The sequence below is a fragment of the Plecotus auritus genome (genome assembly GCF_963455305.1).
Source record: "Plecotus auritus genome assembly, chromosome: 1".
NCBI classification, from domain to species: Eukaryota; Metazoa; Chordata; class Mammalia; order Chiroptera; family Vespertilionidae; genus Plecotus; species Plecotus auritus.
Genome location: NC_137770.1, coordinates 63325345 through 63340220, shown reverse-complemented (window position 1 = coordinate 63340220; position 14876 = coordinate 63325345). Strand labels below are relative to the sequence as shown.

The window sequence follows — 14876 nt, the reverse complement described above, 5'->3', positions numbered from 1 at the left end:
CACGCCCTGGAGCCCTCCTGCAAACCCTCCCCTGCCCCAATTGTGCACCGGTGGGGTTCCTCGGCCTGGCCCGCAATCCAGGACCCATTGAGGGATGTTGGAGAGCTGGTTTTGGCCCGATCCCCGCAGGCCAGGCCGAAGGATCCCACTGGTGCCTCTGGTAGAATATGATTGGAACTGGAATGTACAGATAATAAAAACACAATTTAATCCATACTCAATATTTTTTCCTGTTAAATTTTTTAAAAATTACTTCTTTAAAAATATTTTTATTGATTTCAGAGGGAGGGAGAGGGAGAGAGAGATAGAAACATAAATGATGAGAGAGCATCATTGATCGGCTGCCTCCTGCATGCCCCCTACTAGGGATCGAACCTACAACCTGAGCATTTGCCCTTGACCCGAATTGAACCTGGGACCCTTCTTTCCACTGAGCCAAACTGGCTAGGGCTCCTGTTAAGTTTTTAATCAAAACTGGTAATGAAGTATAATTGAATTGTTGAGCATTTTCATGTTTACTTTGTCTCAGTCTTTTGATGTGTGGGTCTGTGTGTGTGTAGTACTTTCTGAATTTTAAGTCTTATACTCTATTAAGATTACTAGTAGCTTAAGTTTTTCCAAGCTTTTAAAAATAGTTTTTCATTTTCTGTTAGAATGATTAATAAAATTTGTGCATATCTAAGTATGTATGAATTCATGCCTTTTATTGTATACTAGAGGCCTGGTGCACGAAATCGTGCACTGGGGTGGGGGTCCCTCAGCCTGGCCTGCGCCCTCTCGCAGTTCAGGACCTCTTGGGGGATGCCCGCCTGCCAGCTTAAGCCTGGTCTCCCCCGGGGATCGGGCCTAAGCCTGCAGTTAGACATCCCTCTCGCAGTCCGGGGCTCTTGCAGTCTGAGACCCCTTGCTCCTTACTGCCTACCTGCAGCAGAGGTGGGAGAGGCTCTCGCTACTGCCGCTGTGCTCGCCAGCCGTGAGCCCAGCTTCTGACTGAGTGGTGCCCCCCCCCTCTGGGAGTGCACTGACCTGCATTGAATGTCTGCCCCCTGGTGGTCAGTGCATGTCATGGCAACTGGTTGTTCCACTGGTTGTTCTGCCATTCGGTCGATTTGCATATTAGGGTTTTATTATATAGGATATTTGAGAATTACTTTTAAACTTTCACTCATTGATTAACAAGGAAAATTCATAAAGTTGGTTTGCTATTAGTTGAGAAAAGTTTTAAAAGCTGTTTTAAAGGAGACTACTTGGGCCAGTGTCAGAACAGAAATACAATTTCCTTTTGGATCAATTGCTTTTTGGCTGTGTTTATTTGTTGACTGTTAAAGCAAATGAAACAGGGATATTCCTATAAAAGATGAGCTAAATGTACAACTTAATTATAAAGTTAGTAGAAAACTATTAAATAAGTGGGGCCATTGCAATGTTGTGCTCGCTATACCTAGTTTCGAACTTTGCACTGAATGTTTTCTTTGCTTAATGATTGTGTCAGGACTTGCAGAGCACTAACCTGGTGGAAGTATGTATGGCACTTACTATCGTTAGCCAGATTTTCCCTCAAGAAATGATTCCAGCTGTTCTTCCATTAATAGAAGATAAACTCCAACATTCTAAGTAAGTAAATTCTTTTGGATAGGTGTATATACCATATATTTCAAAACAAAAATTTGCATTAAAAATTTATTATAACTTACTTAGTTCTACCAAGATAGAGGATATTCTTTGTCAGATAAAATACAAAAATCCCTGATATCATCGCCCTTTATTTTTATGTGGGTTTAGAAAAATACCAGGCAGCTTTCTGAAGTTAAACTGAGAGGCAGCGAGGAGCTTAGTGTCAGGAGTCCTTGGCTTTCCTCCCACTTCTACCGCTAGCCAGCCATGGGCCTGGTTTTCCCTTGGTTGTGTGGGGTTGCTTGAAGCTCCTTAATTCTCACAAAGTTGTTTGAGGATAAAGTCAAATAATGGAAAACATTTAGAAATAATTCAAATGCTAGGAATGCAGAGAGCTTCATGTATTGGGGATGCTTTCATATTAAAACTGCAGTATTCAAATACTATTTTATAGTAGAATGTATCATAATAAACCTTAACTTTCAGTAGTTTGCTAATCTTATCCTGTAAGGTTCCTTAACTCTTTCCTTAATGCTTGGCTTGTTTTTTCACCATACTTGAATTCTTTTGTTTCTTAACTTTGTAACCTTTAAAGCTAGGAAAAAGTTTGCAATTATTTTATATTTTTCCTTTGTGATTATAGTATTTGAATTATGCGTACATTCTTGATAAAGATTTTTTTGTTACTCAATATTCTGTATTTCGTATGCCTCTTTAAGTCAGTGTTTTTAGTGTTCTAAGGTTATAAATTGTTGACTTATAGTTTTTTTACTTTTTTTAATCCTCATCTGAGGATATTTTTTCCATTCATTTTTAGAGAGAGTGGAAGGGAGAGGGAGAGGCAGAGAGCAACACTGATGTGAGAGAGATACATCGATTGGTTGCCTCCCGCACAACCCCTACCAGGGCCGGAAGCCTGCAACTGAGATAAGAGCCCTTGACCAGAATCAAACCCTGGACCCTTAGTCTGCAGGCCAACACTCTATCCACTGAGCCAAACCGTCAAGGGCTGTTTGTTTTTTTTAAATATATTTTTATTGATTTCAGAGAGGAAGGGGGAGAGAGAGAGAGAGAGAGAGTTAGAAACATCAGTGATGAGAGAGAATCATTGGTCAGCTGCCTCCTGCATGCCTCCTGCTGGGGATTGAGCCCGCAGCCTGGGCATGTGCCCTGACCAGAATCGAATCATGACCGCCTGGTTCATAGGTTGATGCTCAACCACTGAGCCACACCAGCTGAGCCTGTTTTTTATTTTTTTTTTTTAAATACATATTTTATTGATTTTTTTACAGAGAGGAAGGGAGAGGGATAGAGAATTAGAAACATCGGTCAGCTGCCTCCTGCACACCCCCTACTGGGGATGTGCCCGCAACCAAGGTACATGCCCCTGACCGGAATCGAACCTGGGGCCCCTCAGTCTGCAGGCTGATGCTCTATCCACTGAGCCTAACTGGCCAGGGCCAGAACATATTTTTATATAAAACTTTCATACCACCACTCTTGTGGTAATCATACATACTGATTGTTTATATGAAACTAGAGGCCCGGTGCACAAAATTCATGCATGTGTAGGGTCCTTAGTCCTGGCTGGCGATCAGGGCCGATCGGCGCCTTCTGGCTGCCAGCTGAGCCTTCCTTCCCTGGCTGCTGGCCAGGGCCTTTCTTCATTCCGTGCCGCCCACCTGGTGGTCAGTACACATCATAGTGAGCGACTGAACTCCTGATCTCTGGTTGAACTCCTAAGGGGACACTTTGCATAGTAGCCTTTTATATATATGTAGATTCTTCTGGGAATTGATTTTTTTCCTTATTGCTTCCCATTTACCCTTTTAATTTTTTTCTTACTGTTTCCCATCTACTCTAATTTCAAATCCTGGACTTCCTGTCTTCTACTAGTAAAGTTTAGACTTGAAACTCTGATTCTGCAGTTATGGCTATCTCTATTCCATATTATGGAGTGAAGCTAAAGAATATGGAACAGAGCTACAGGTAGGCTAGTGGATGTCACAAAGAAGATGTGGACAGGGTTTGGACTTGACTTTGAATCCCTGCTGTATTTTGCATGCCAGACTTAGAGCTTGAATCCAGGTCTCTTGAGGTCTTGTGTTAGTACCATCACTTAGGGCTAGGCTTGGGCATTCCTGAGCCTGCTCAGAGTTTGTTTTTTTCTGATCTCATTTACCTGTTCTCTCACAGACTAATATTGGTTAATACCCACTAGCAATACATTGGGATGTTGTTTACAGTCACCATAGTATTAATACTAATGACAAGTGTGTTGTTAATTTTTTCTACGTGAAAATAATTTTTCATCATGGCATAGTTTGGCTAGGAAGAGAGTGAGTTGCTTGTTAATGGAATTTAGCAGAAGCTAGATGACCATTTGTTAGGAATCTTATGAAAGGAATTATTGAATAGAACACAGAGGATTGCTTTGAATAATCTCAATTTTGATATTCTCTGATTTTAAGTAATAGCAGTACATAAAAGTAAAAGCAAGTATTTTTCTTTTGTGCCATTTGCTGCTGCTGTGAGCAGTGTCAGCAAAATCAGTGGCTATGAGCTATGTAGACATGAGAGAATAACAAGGAATATAATACTCGCTTGGAAACTGCATTATGAACATAGGATAGGAGCTCTATTTTTACTTCTTTTTTTTTAAAAATATATTTTATTGATATTTCACAGAGAGGAAGGGAGAGGGATAGAGAGCTAGAAACATCGACGAGTGAGAAACATCGATCAGCTGCCTCCTGCACACCTCCTACTGGGGATGTGCCCGCAACCAAGGTACATGCCCTTGACCGGAATCGAACCTGGGACCTTTCAGTCCGCAGGCCGACGCTCTATCCACTGAGCCAAACCGGTTTCGGCTATTTTTACTTCTTGTGTGCTAGACATTATCTGTGACAAACGAAGTGCAAGACTTGTGTATATTTTCCTTTTCATTGTAAAGAGGTTTTTGAAATATGAGCTGAGCAAGGAGAGGAGTAACATCATTTACTGTGAATCCTTTCCTCCCCTGCCCCCTTAAAATATTTGGATTATGCTTGCTCATAATATAAAAAAAGTAAGATAAAAAGCTAGAATGTTAAAGAGACTTAATATTAATAAAGACTTTAATATTACTAGCTGTAGTTACCTCTTACTGATTTAAACTTACTGTTGCTTCTTTTCCCAATTTCTAGAGATACACTTTTAAAAGTGGAATAGGGAATTAAGGAATTTATTTATCTTTCCTGTTGTTCTGGTTTTAAAAGTAATATGTGCTTGTTACCCCAAAATTCCATCCTATATAATGAGAGGAATATGCTAATTTTCCTCTCAAGGCTTAAGGACCAACCACATAACGACCATATCATGGATCTGCAGGAGGGTGGGGCAGTGAACTACAAGCGGGTGGCAAAAAGCTACAGGAGGGGGCAGGGCAGCAAGCTATAAGGGGGGGGAACTCCAGGAGGGCGGGGCAGGGGGTGGAGAGCTACAGGAGGGCAGCAGAGAGCTACTGGCTCTCAGATGCGTGCGCAGGGCTACTAGTAATTAGATAATTATATAATACTAGAGGCCTGTTGCGTGAAGAGATTTGTGCAATAGGCCTTCCTTCCCTTGGCTTCCAGCACTGGTTTTCCTCTGGCACCCGGGACCCAGGCCTTAGCTCCGGCCAGAGTCTGCCGTCTTCATCTTCGCTGCAGACTCCAGAGTCTGCAGTCTTGTCTTTGCAGCGGCACTCTGCTCTTGTAGATCCCTTCGCCGCCCCCCCATCCCCCCACACACACATAGCAGGCGTCCTGCCCAGTCTGGCCACTCCAAGCCTGGAGCAGTTGGGGGCCACCATCTTTGGCCTACTAATTTGCATACTCACTCTGATTGGCTGTGGGCATAACAGTCAATTTACATGTTTGTTTATTATTAGATAAGATGGGTAAAGGCTCTTAACATCTAACCTAGAGAGAACCACTTTTTATAGTTTGGTGGATTAGAATAAAGAAATTAATAATAGCCCTGGCTGGGTAGCTCAGTTGGTCAGAGTGTTGTCCCCATAAGCCAAGTTTGCAGGTTTGATCCCTAGTCAGGGCACATACAAGAATCAACCAATGAATGTAAAAAGAAGTGGGACAAACAAATCAATGTTTCTCTTTCTCTCTCTCTTTTTTTAAAATACATTTTATTGATTTTTTACAGAGAGTAAGGGAGAGGGATAGAGAGTTAGAAACATCGATGAGAGAGAAACATCAATCAGCTGCCTCTTGCACACCCCCTGCTGGGGATATGCCTGCAACCAAGGTACATGCCCTTGGCTGTAATCGAACCTGGGACCCTTCAGTCCGCAGGCTGACGCTCTATTCACTGAGCCAAACTGGTAGGGCTCTCTCTCTCTCTCTCTTTACCTCTACTTCTCCCTCCCTTCCTTTCTCTCTAAAATCAATAAAAATAAATTTTAAGAAAGGAAATTAATGAATGTATAATTCTCTTTTTAGATTAAGGTGATAGCTAATATATTAAAATCATTTGGTCTGTAATCTTTTCAAATTAAATGCTTGAAAATTCAGATGGTTTGTTCAAATTTCATTTTTTATCTTTAGGGAGATTATACGAAGAAAAGCTGTTCTGGCATTATACAAATTCCATCTCATTGCTCCTAATCAAGTACAACATATCCATATTAAGTTTCGTAAAGCACTTTGTGACAGAGATGTTGGGGTCATGGCCGCTTCCTTGCACATATACCATAGGATGATTAAGGTAAGTTGAAAATTTCAGTAGTTGCCATTAGAAAAATAAAATTATAGCATAATAAAAAAAATCCCTTCAGATTTTTCAGTCAAATGCTTAATTTGAAGTTTTTATTATTGACTTTTAAGTAGTAATCCTTGCAAGTTGTTGATAGCTTTAGTAGTAGGCACATTATAGAATTAGTCTTTTTTTTTTTTAATTCTCACCTGAGGATATGCTTTTTCATTGATTCTAGAGAGGGAGAGACAGAGAGAAACATCCATGTGATCGGTTGCCTCCCATATGCACCCTGACCAGAGATTGAACCTGTGACTTGGGTATGTGCCCTGACTGGGAATTGAACCTGAGAAGCCATCAGTGCTCCAACCATTGAACAGCACCTGCCATGGCAGTCTTTTTTTTTTTTTTTTTTAATGACTAAAATTTTTTCATGTTACTGAAGAAGCGTAGAAAAATGATAGGTAGGAAAGTGATTGAAATGTTCAGATTTGTGGTTTTTTAAGTAGTGATTGTGTTTCATACAACTTTATGGGATGCATAGCAGCTTATAGAAATGAGCAGAGCCTATAAGGGTTGCACAAGGTAGAGACTAGTGTTGATGCCATACATTGATACTATATCAGAAAAGCTAGGAGGGTTGAATGGTGTGGAAAAAAATTTTCTAATTGGTGACATGGATTTCTACTAATTCAGCCCCATTGAATTGCCTGAAACACTTTATATCTGAAAGTATGTATTTGTGAGAGATTTCTTGAGTACCTCATAATGAAATGGAATATGCTGTTGAATTTAATTTAAAATTATAGAATTGAAGGTATCTTTAATGCATTGTGTTCTAGAACATTATGATATAAATAGATATTTGATATTGAATCTTATTTTTCCTCTAACATTTACTAAACTTTGAAAGAGCTATTATTTCCTTTCAAAAAAATGTGTCCTTGATATATAATAAAATTATGATGACGAATCTAGTGTTCATTTTGAGGAATATGTATTTAATTCCCCCAGGCCAAGAGATTAGTCAGATATATAATCAAGGTACACTCATTCAGAACCCCAACATACTTAAGTACTATAGGGCTGATTAGTTTTTAATAGTCAGATTCACTGACTTTGGAGGGTTTACATGTTTGAGTAGTCTTAGCTGTGCTCTGTGCTCTTCCACCCAGAACACATTTAGCTCATTTACATGAGAAGACTTCTGCAAAGTTTAGAGATTGCAAACAGGTCTTAATTTTCCTCAAAAGTAGAGATATTACAGCCCTTTTTCAGTATGCCAGTTCTTTTTACCTTTTTATTTATTGCCGGTATTGACTATTAAAGGTTCTATACAAGATGTCGTTATAAGAACTTTTGAAATATGATTATACTGTGTGTGGGAACAAGTAGGGAGTGGTGGAAGCTTTTTGGGGGATGATTCAGCTTTGGATCGGTAGCCAGAGGAGTTTCATCATGGAAGAAATTAAGCAGATTAGAACACTTTCATTAAATGTGAACATGGAACTTCTAAGTCAACATGTGTTAAGTTAGATTCTATACGGCATTTCAACCAAGTCTATTTTATATATGTTAAGACATTATTATTAACGGAAGATTTTTGGTTTTATTTTTATTTTTTTGAATGTAGGAGAATTCATCTGGATATAAAGATTTGACTGGGAGTTTTGTAACAATTTTGAAGCAAGTAGTTGGAGGAAAGCTCCCAGTAGATTTCAATTACCACAGTGTTCCAGCACCATGGTTACAAATCCAGCTCTTGAGAATACTAAGACTTCTAGGAAAAGATGATCAAAGGTAAACTTAAGTAAATTTGATAGTCACATGGAGGTTTCAAGATAAGCCAGATTCTTCTAATGCTTTGGGTTTGCTTAGTAGTGATAAATAAACCACTTTATAAGAAGTATATAATTCAGGTTGCTGGGATAATCCTGGCTCTCTGCTTATCTAAATCCTACTCATAGTGAAAGGTACCGGTGAAGCTTTATGTCTTCTCTGAAGCTTTCTCAGTCATTCTACTTTAGAAGTTGGGAAACTTTTTTTTTCAAGGACCAGATAATAAATATTTAGGCTTTGTGAGCTATATGTTGCCTGTTGCAACCATTCAACTTTGCTGTTGTATAGCTCAAAAGCAGTCATAGACAGTATACAAATGAGCACAATTAATAAAAAAATCTTTTTATGGATATTAAAACTTGAATCTCATACATTTTATGTGTTGTGAAATGTTATTATTTTGATCTCCCCCCCATTTAAAAATGTAAAAACCATTCTTAGCCAGCAGCCATACAAAATTACATGACCAGCTAAGTATTAGAGCCTGCAGACTATAGCTTGCTGACCCTCGGCTCTAGTTGGATGTGTTTCACCTTAACTCATTTATCTGAATACTCTTTTAACCAATAATTTATATTTTATGGGTATCTTTTCTATTAAATATATTTCAAACTTACAGAAAAGTTCCAAGCATAGTACAAGGAGCTCTCTTATGCCCTTTATCTAGATTTATTAATTGTTTGCATTTTCTCTCTTTCTGTATGTGTATATGTGCACACATTATTCTTTTAAAACTCACCCATGGATATTTTTCTTTAAAAATTTTTTTTTTCTAGAGAGAGTGGAAGGGAGGGAGGAGGAGGGGGAGAGATAGATAGATAAACATCAATGTGAGAGAGACATCGATTGGTTGCCTCTCACATGCACCCTGACCCAGGCTTGGGATTGAGCCTGCAACCGAGGTTTGTGCCCTTGACCAGAATCAAACCCCAGGGCCAATGCTCTAACTGCTGAGCCAATCCAGGTAGGGCACACATTCTTTTTATTTTTTTTCTGAACTATTGAGAGCAAGTCCAATTAGATTTTAGTTCCCTTGAGAGTAAGGACCATGGCTTGAGTCCCTGAAGAGTTTCAGTGTTCTGACTTCACGAGATTTGGTTCTCTTTCATGCGGTAGGATTCATTTACATTCTGATTCTTAGCCTATCTTTACCAAGGGATTGTCCTTGAGGCTGTCACTCCTAGTCATGCCTTGTCAGCATCCATTTTCCCTTTGCACTCCTGATAAGTGCTAACTGGGCTATATCACTCTTGGTGTATTGCTAGTTAATTTTTTTCTGTATTTATGAATCTCAACCCTGATTGAAATCTAGGGATCTGATGGAGCAGACACACATGAAAAATGTTTGTCCTAAATACATTTTATTTTATGTAACCCAACTTATCTTGTTGTGGAGCTCTAGTTGGAGTTCACTGGAATTCTCTTTTAAAACCACAAATTTCATAGTAATGCACCCAGGCCTTCCTTACTGGTCTAAAAAGATTTAATGCCATCAGATGTTGTCAGGAAGGAACTTTGAGGCTTTTAGTGAATTTACTAAATGTAGTAACTCATCATCTTCCCTTTCTTTCATGGATGAATTTGGAGAATACATACAAAGATGACTAAGAGCGCTTACCTTCAAAGGGCTCAGTTGAATAGAAATTAGGCACAATTAAAGTGAATAAAGATTAGAACTCTTACAATGTTGTGGAACATTAAAATGTTTTCTTCTTTGTTGTCCCAACTCTAATGAGATTTTATGTTAACATAAACCTTATATTTCTTTAGAAATGATTAATTCAATGTGCCAAAGAAAAAAACGTTATTTTATAACATATTCTAATGTATTTAATTGAAAGAAATAATTTACTAATTTATTATTTATTGATGGATTTTTATATCTATTATTTGAGTATTTTCTTGTGTTTTACAGCATTTTGCTTCTTAGGTTATTTATATTTAGCTTGATCATGTCTGCAAATGTTTCTACATTTCATGTGGTTAAATATGATTTATGCCAGATATTGGCTTTTATAATTAAGAAACTAGATTGTAATCCAGGTGTAGAATTACTAAATTGGGGGGGGGGGGAAGGAGAATTTGTAACATCTACTATATGGTTTTTGTCTGTGGAAGAAATGCTTACACAGTAAAATGAAGCATTTTAGAATATGATTATGGATTCTCACTGGATATTTATACTTTGGTCAAGATGGAATCAAAGTACAAACACTTCAGATTGAATTTGATAGTTGTGTATTTGGAGAAAAAGAAGACATTTTTGATAAAGATATACATGATTAAGTAATTTGTGTAGCCCCAGATTACTTTGATGTTTTTGCTTGTTTGCTTTACTGTGTACTTTCTCTGTAAGACTACTATGTGCATGCTAGGTTGAAGTAGTTTTTATTTCTGTTAGTAGTTTTTGAATTTGTAAAACATACAAAAATACCAGCTGAGAAGCCTTAGTTTTCACTTTGGCATCTTGTAGAGGACTTTTCTAGGCAGGAGGATGAGTGCTAGGACTCTGTAAAGCACTGCGTTTCTTACAGCATCTGCCTCCACCCAGTTATCGAAGCAGTAATCAGTGCTCATAATGGCTTAGGAATGGACAGATTTCTTAATTTTCTTTATATTTAACACAAATGAAAGCTAAAGTTTTCTTTCTGAAGAACTCAATGTTGCTCATAGACTAGTGCTTGAATATTTTAAAAAATTATGTGGTTTAAATACAGATAATGTACTGTCTGGAATAATTTGGATCTCTGAGGTATTACTGTAGTAACTTGGAACAGGTGGAAATATCTTATTATAAAGAAAACTAAAAGATAGTGTGTTCAACCAAACAAAAGCCTGACTTGTAAACTAGGTACAGGTTTAGGAAAGAGTTGATTGACATGTTTATCTTCATTGACTAGTCAACTTTGATAAAGCAGGAAGTTAAACTCATGAAAAAGAGCAAATGGAATTTTTAAAGTGAAATTCCCATAGCTTCATAAAATGAAATTTTTTCACTTCTTTTCTGTAGATTCTCAGTTTTAAAGAGAGAGAAGTTTGAAAAACTATGTTTTATTGGGTTTTAATACTATAATTTTACTGCAAATAAAATATCTTTTAAACAGGACAAGTGAATTAATGTATGATGTTCTTGATGAATCCTTACGAAGAGCCGAGTTAAATCACAATGTCACATATGGTAGGTAACATGTGAATGCTACTTTAACGACTAACAGTATTTTTCAGTATTATAGCTGAATCTGTGTTAGAATATTACAAATTCCAATAGAATTTTATGTCAATTTTTAAGGTGATTCTTTGGGTTATTATTTTTCTTTCTTTTTTAAAAAAAATATATTTTTATTGATTTCAGAGAGGAAGGGAGAGGGAGAGAGAGATAAAAACATCAATGATGAGAGGGAATTGTTGATTGGCTGCCTCCTGCACGCTCCACGCAAGATCGAGCCCGCAACTCGGGCATGCGCCCTGACTGGGAATCAAACTGTGAACTCCTGGTTCATAGGTCGATGCTCAACCACTGAGCAACACTAGCCGGGTGGGTTATTATTTTTCAATGGAAGCATTGAATAACTAGTGGAAATAATTTGAACTTATGGCATTATTATTTTTTAAAATATTATCTTTATTGATTTCAGAGAAGAAGGGAGAGGGGGAGAGAGAGATAGAAGCATGATGAGAGAGAGAGAATCATTGATCAGCTACTCCCCGCATGTCCCCCCGCACTGGGGATTGAGCCCGCAACCTGGGCATGTGCCCTTGGCTGGAATCGAACCTGGGACTCTTCAGTCCGCAGGCCGATGCTCTATCCACTGAGCCAAACTGGCTAGGGCTATGGCATTATTTTAAATGTTGACCTAAATTCATTTTTATATTTGTCTCTCTTTTAAGACTTTATTTTTTAAGAGAAATTATCTTTTTATTGAAAATATTCATCAACTTAGTAGACCTGTTCCATATTTAATAGGATAGTTCTTAAATACATCAATTAGTCAACTAGTTGTGAAATATTTTAAAAATTTCTGTTGTCAGGCCTTGTGCAAGATACTTGGAATACAGCTGTGAATAAAACAGTGTTATCATTTAGCTCACTGACTAGAAAGAGCCAGTGCTGTAAATGTTATAAAGGAGAATTACAGGGTGCTGTGGGAGAATACAGCAGCTAGTCTTAGGTGAGGGAGAGAACAGGGAAGGTTTTTATGAAAAAGCGATATTTAAGAACACAACTGAAAGATGAGTAGGATATAGATTTTATATATATATATTAGAGGCCTGGTGCACGAAATTTGTGCACGGCACGGGGGGGGGGGGGGGTTGTCCCTCAGCCCAGCCTGCACCCTCTCCAATCTGGGATATCCCTGTCACAATCCAGGACTGCTGGCTCCCAACTGCTTGCCTGCCTGCCTTCCTGATTGCCCCTAACTGCTTCTGCCTGCCAGCCTGATCACCCCCTAACCACTCCCCTGCCAGCCTGATTGATGCCTAACTGCTCCCCTGCCAGCCTGTTTGCCCCTAACTGCCCTCCCCTGCAGGCCTGGTCACCCCTAACTGCCCTCCCTTGCAGGCCTGGTCCCTCCCAACTGCCCTCCACTGCTGGCCTGATCGCCCCCAACTGCCCTCCCTTGCAGGTCTGGTCCCTCCCAACTGCCCTTCCCTGCTGGCCATCTTGTGTCCACATGGGGGCAGCCATCTTGTGTGTTGGAGTGATGGTCAATTTTCATATTACTCTTTTATTAGACAGGATATATATATATATGGAATAATAACAGTGTTTTGTGAAGAGACTGTAGCTCTTTATATATATTTTATGTAATTTGAAAAAGTAATTTAGTGATAGGAGACAAGTTTGAGGGGAGAAGGGGGGAGAACTCAGAAAAGTAACCAGAAACACTTCCAATCATAATAGCCAGAGGGAGGAACTATTAGTTCTTTATTGATCAATGTGAGAAAGCTGGGTGAAGAAATTGGGGTATTTAAGAGATAGATATAAAACAGTTTGAATTTTGCATGCTATGCAGAAGGGTAGTAGAAGAGGCATTGAGAGATATAACTCAAATGAGAAGTCATTTCTTAAATCTGGTGAAGTACCGTGAAGATGGGGGTGAAGAGTGTTGCTGTTTCTTTCAGACAGTGATAAACTGTTGATCTTTAAGAATAATGGTTGTAGAAGTGTAGGGTAGAGGGCAGAAATTGAACTAGTTTAATTGAAATAAAAGAGCTTGACAAAGATGCAGTAGGAATAAGGAGAAAGGTTTGTGTGCATAAGACTCATACAGGAAAAATAATGCAAATGGTAGTGAATTGAGATAGTAAGTTTAAAAGGATAGAGTTAGGTTTTGCATGTATAAATGGTGATTAAAGTCAGTAAGAGTGGTTTATTCACTTGTTCGACCCGTATTTATTGAATGCCTACAAAACAAAACCTTGATTTGTAAACTAGGTACAGATTAAGGAAAGAATTAATTGACTTATATTTCTCCATGCTCAGTATGGGAGATTAAAGGAAGAACAAGGTAGACACAGCCCCTGCCCTTACGAGTATCTATCTATATAAAAGCCTAAGCGACCGTTGCAACCAAACGGACGACCGAACAGGCTGTGTGAGGCGACCAGGCTGGCAGGGGCGTTAGTGAGGGATGACCAAACAACTGAGCAGCGGGCTGCGTGGGGCGACCAGGCCAGCGGGGGGCAGGGGCAGTTGGGGCCAATCAGGCCTGCAGGCAGGTGAGTGGTTAGGAGCCAGTGGTCCAGGATTGTGAGAGGGATGTCCGACTGCCAGCGGTCCAGGATTGTGAGAGGGATGTCCGACTGCCAGCGGTCCAGGATTGTGAGAGGGATGTCCGACTGCCAGTGGTCCAGGATTGTGAGAGGGATGTCCGACTGCCAGCGGTCCAGGATTGTGAGAGGGTTGTCCGACTGCCAGCGGTCCAGGATTGTGAGAGGGATGTCCGACTGCCAGCGGTCCAGGATTGTGAGAGGGATGTCCGACTGCCAGCGGTCCAGGATTGTGAGAGGGATGTCCGACTGCCAGCGGTCCAGGATTGTGAGAGGGATGTCCGACTGCCAGCGGTCCAGGATTGTGAGAGGGATGTCCGACTGCCAGTGGTCCAGGATTGTGAGAGGGATGTCCGACTGCCAGCGGTCCAGGATTGTGAGAGGGATGTCCGACTGCCAGCGGTCCAGGATTGTGAGAGGGATGTCCGACTGCCAGCGGTCCAGGATTGTGAGAGGGATGTCCAACTGCCAGTGGTCCAGGATTGTGAGAGGGATGTCCGACTGCCGGTTTAGGCCCGATCCCACAGGGATCGGGCCTAAACCGGCAGTCGGACATCCCCTGAGTGGTCCCGTATTGGAGAAGGTGCAGGCTGGGCTGAGGGGACCCTCCTCCCATGCACAAATGTCATGCACCGGGCTTCTAGTACAGTATAATGAACAGTTGACATTATCTAGGATCCTGCTATGTAATGAGAAGACTAAGGGCCCAGAGGTAAGGATGACCCTTACTGAGGCAGGTGGTTTGTCAGAAGATCCAGAGACGTGTCAGAGTCTTTGCAGGCAGCTAAAGGAAGTTAAAAAGTTTTCCTTGGGATATAATCAGTCATTGTCTAGGGCAGTGGTCGGCAAACTCATTAGTCAACAGAGCGGCAAACTGCGGCTCGCGAGCCGCATGTGGCTTGTGAGCCTCAGTTTGCCGA

General features: G+C 40.1%; 1 protein-coding gene across 1 annotated transcript in view; it reads left to right on the top strand.

Annotated features, from left to right (window-relative positions):
• Positions 1-14876, top strand: part of AP4E1 (adaptor related protein complex 4 subunit epsilon 1) — a 78214-nt gene that overhangs the window by 23838 nt on the left and 39500 nt on the right. The window contains exons 5-8 of the mRNA XM_080642556.1: positions 1493-1614; positions 6198-6357; positions 7979-8145; positions 11289-11362. Of these exons, the coding sequence (XP_080498682.1) occupies positions 1493-1614; positions 6198-6357; positions 7979-8145; positions 11289-11362 (523 nt within the window). The remainder of the gene's footprint in view (positions 1-1492; positions 1615-6197; positions 6358-7978; positions 8146-11288; positions 11363-14876) is intronic.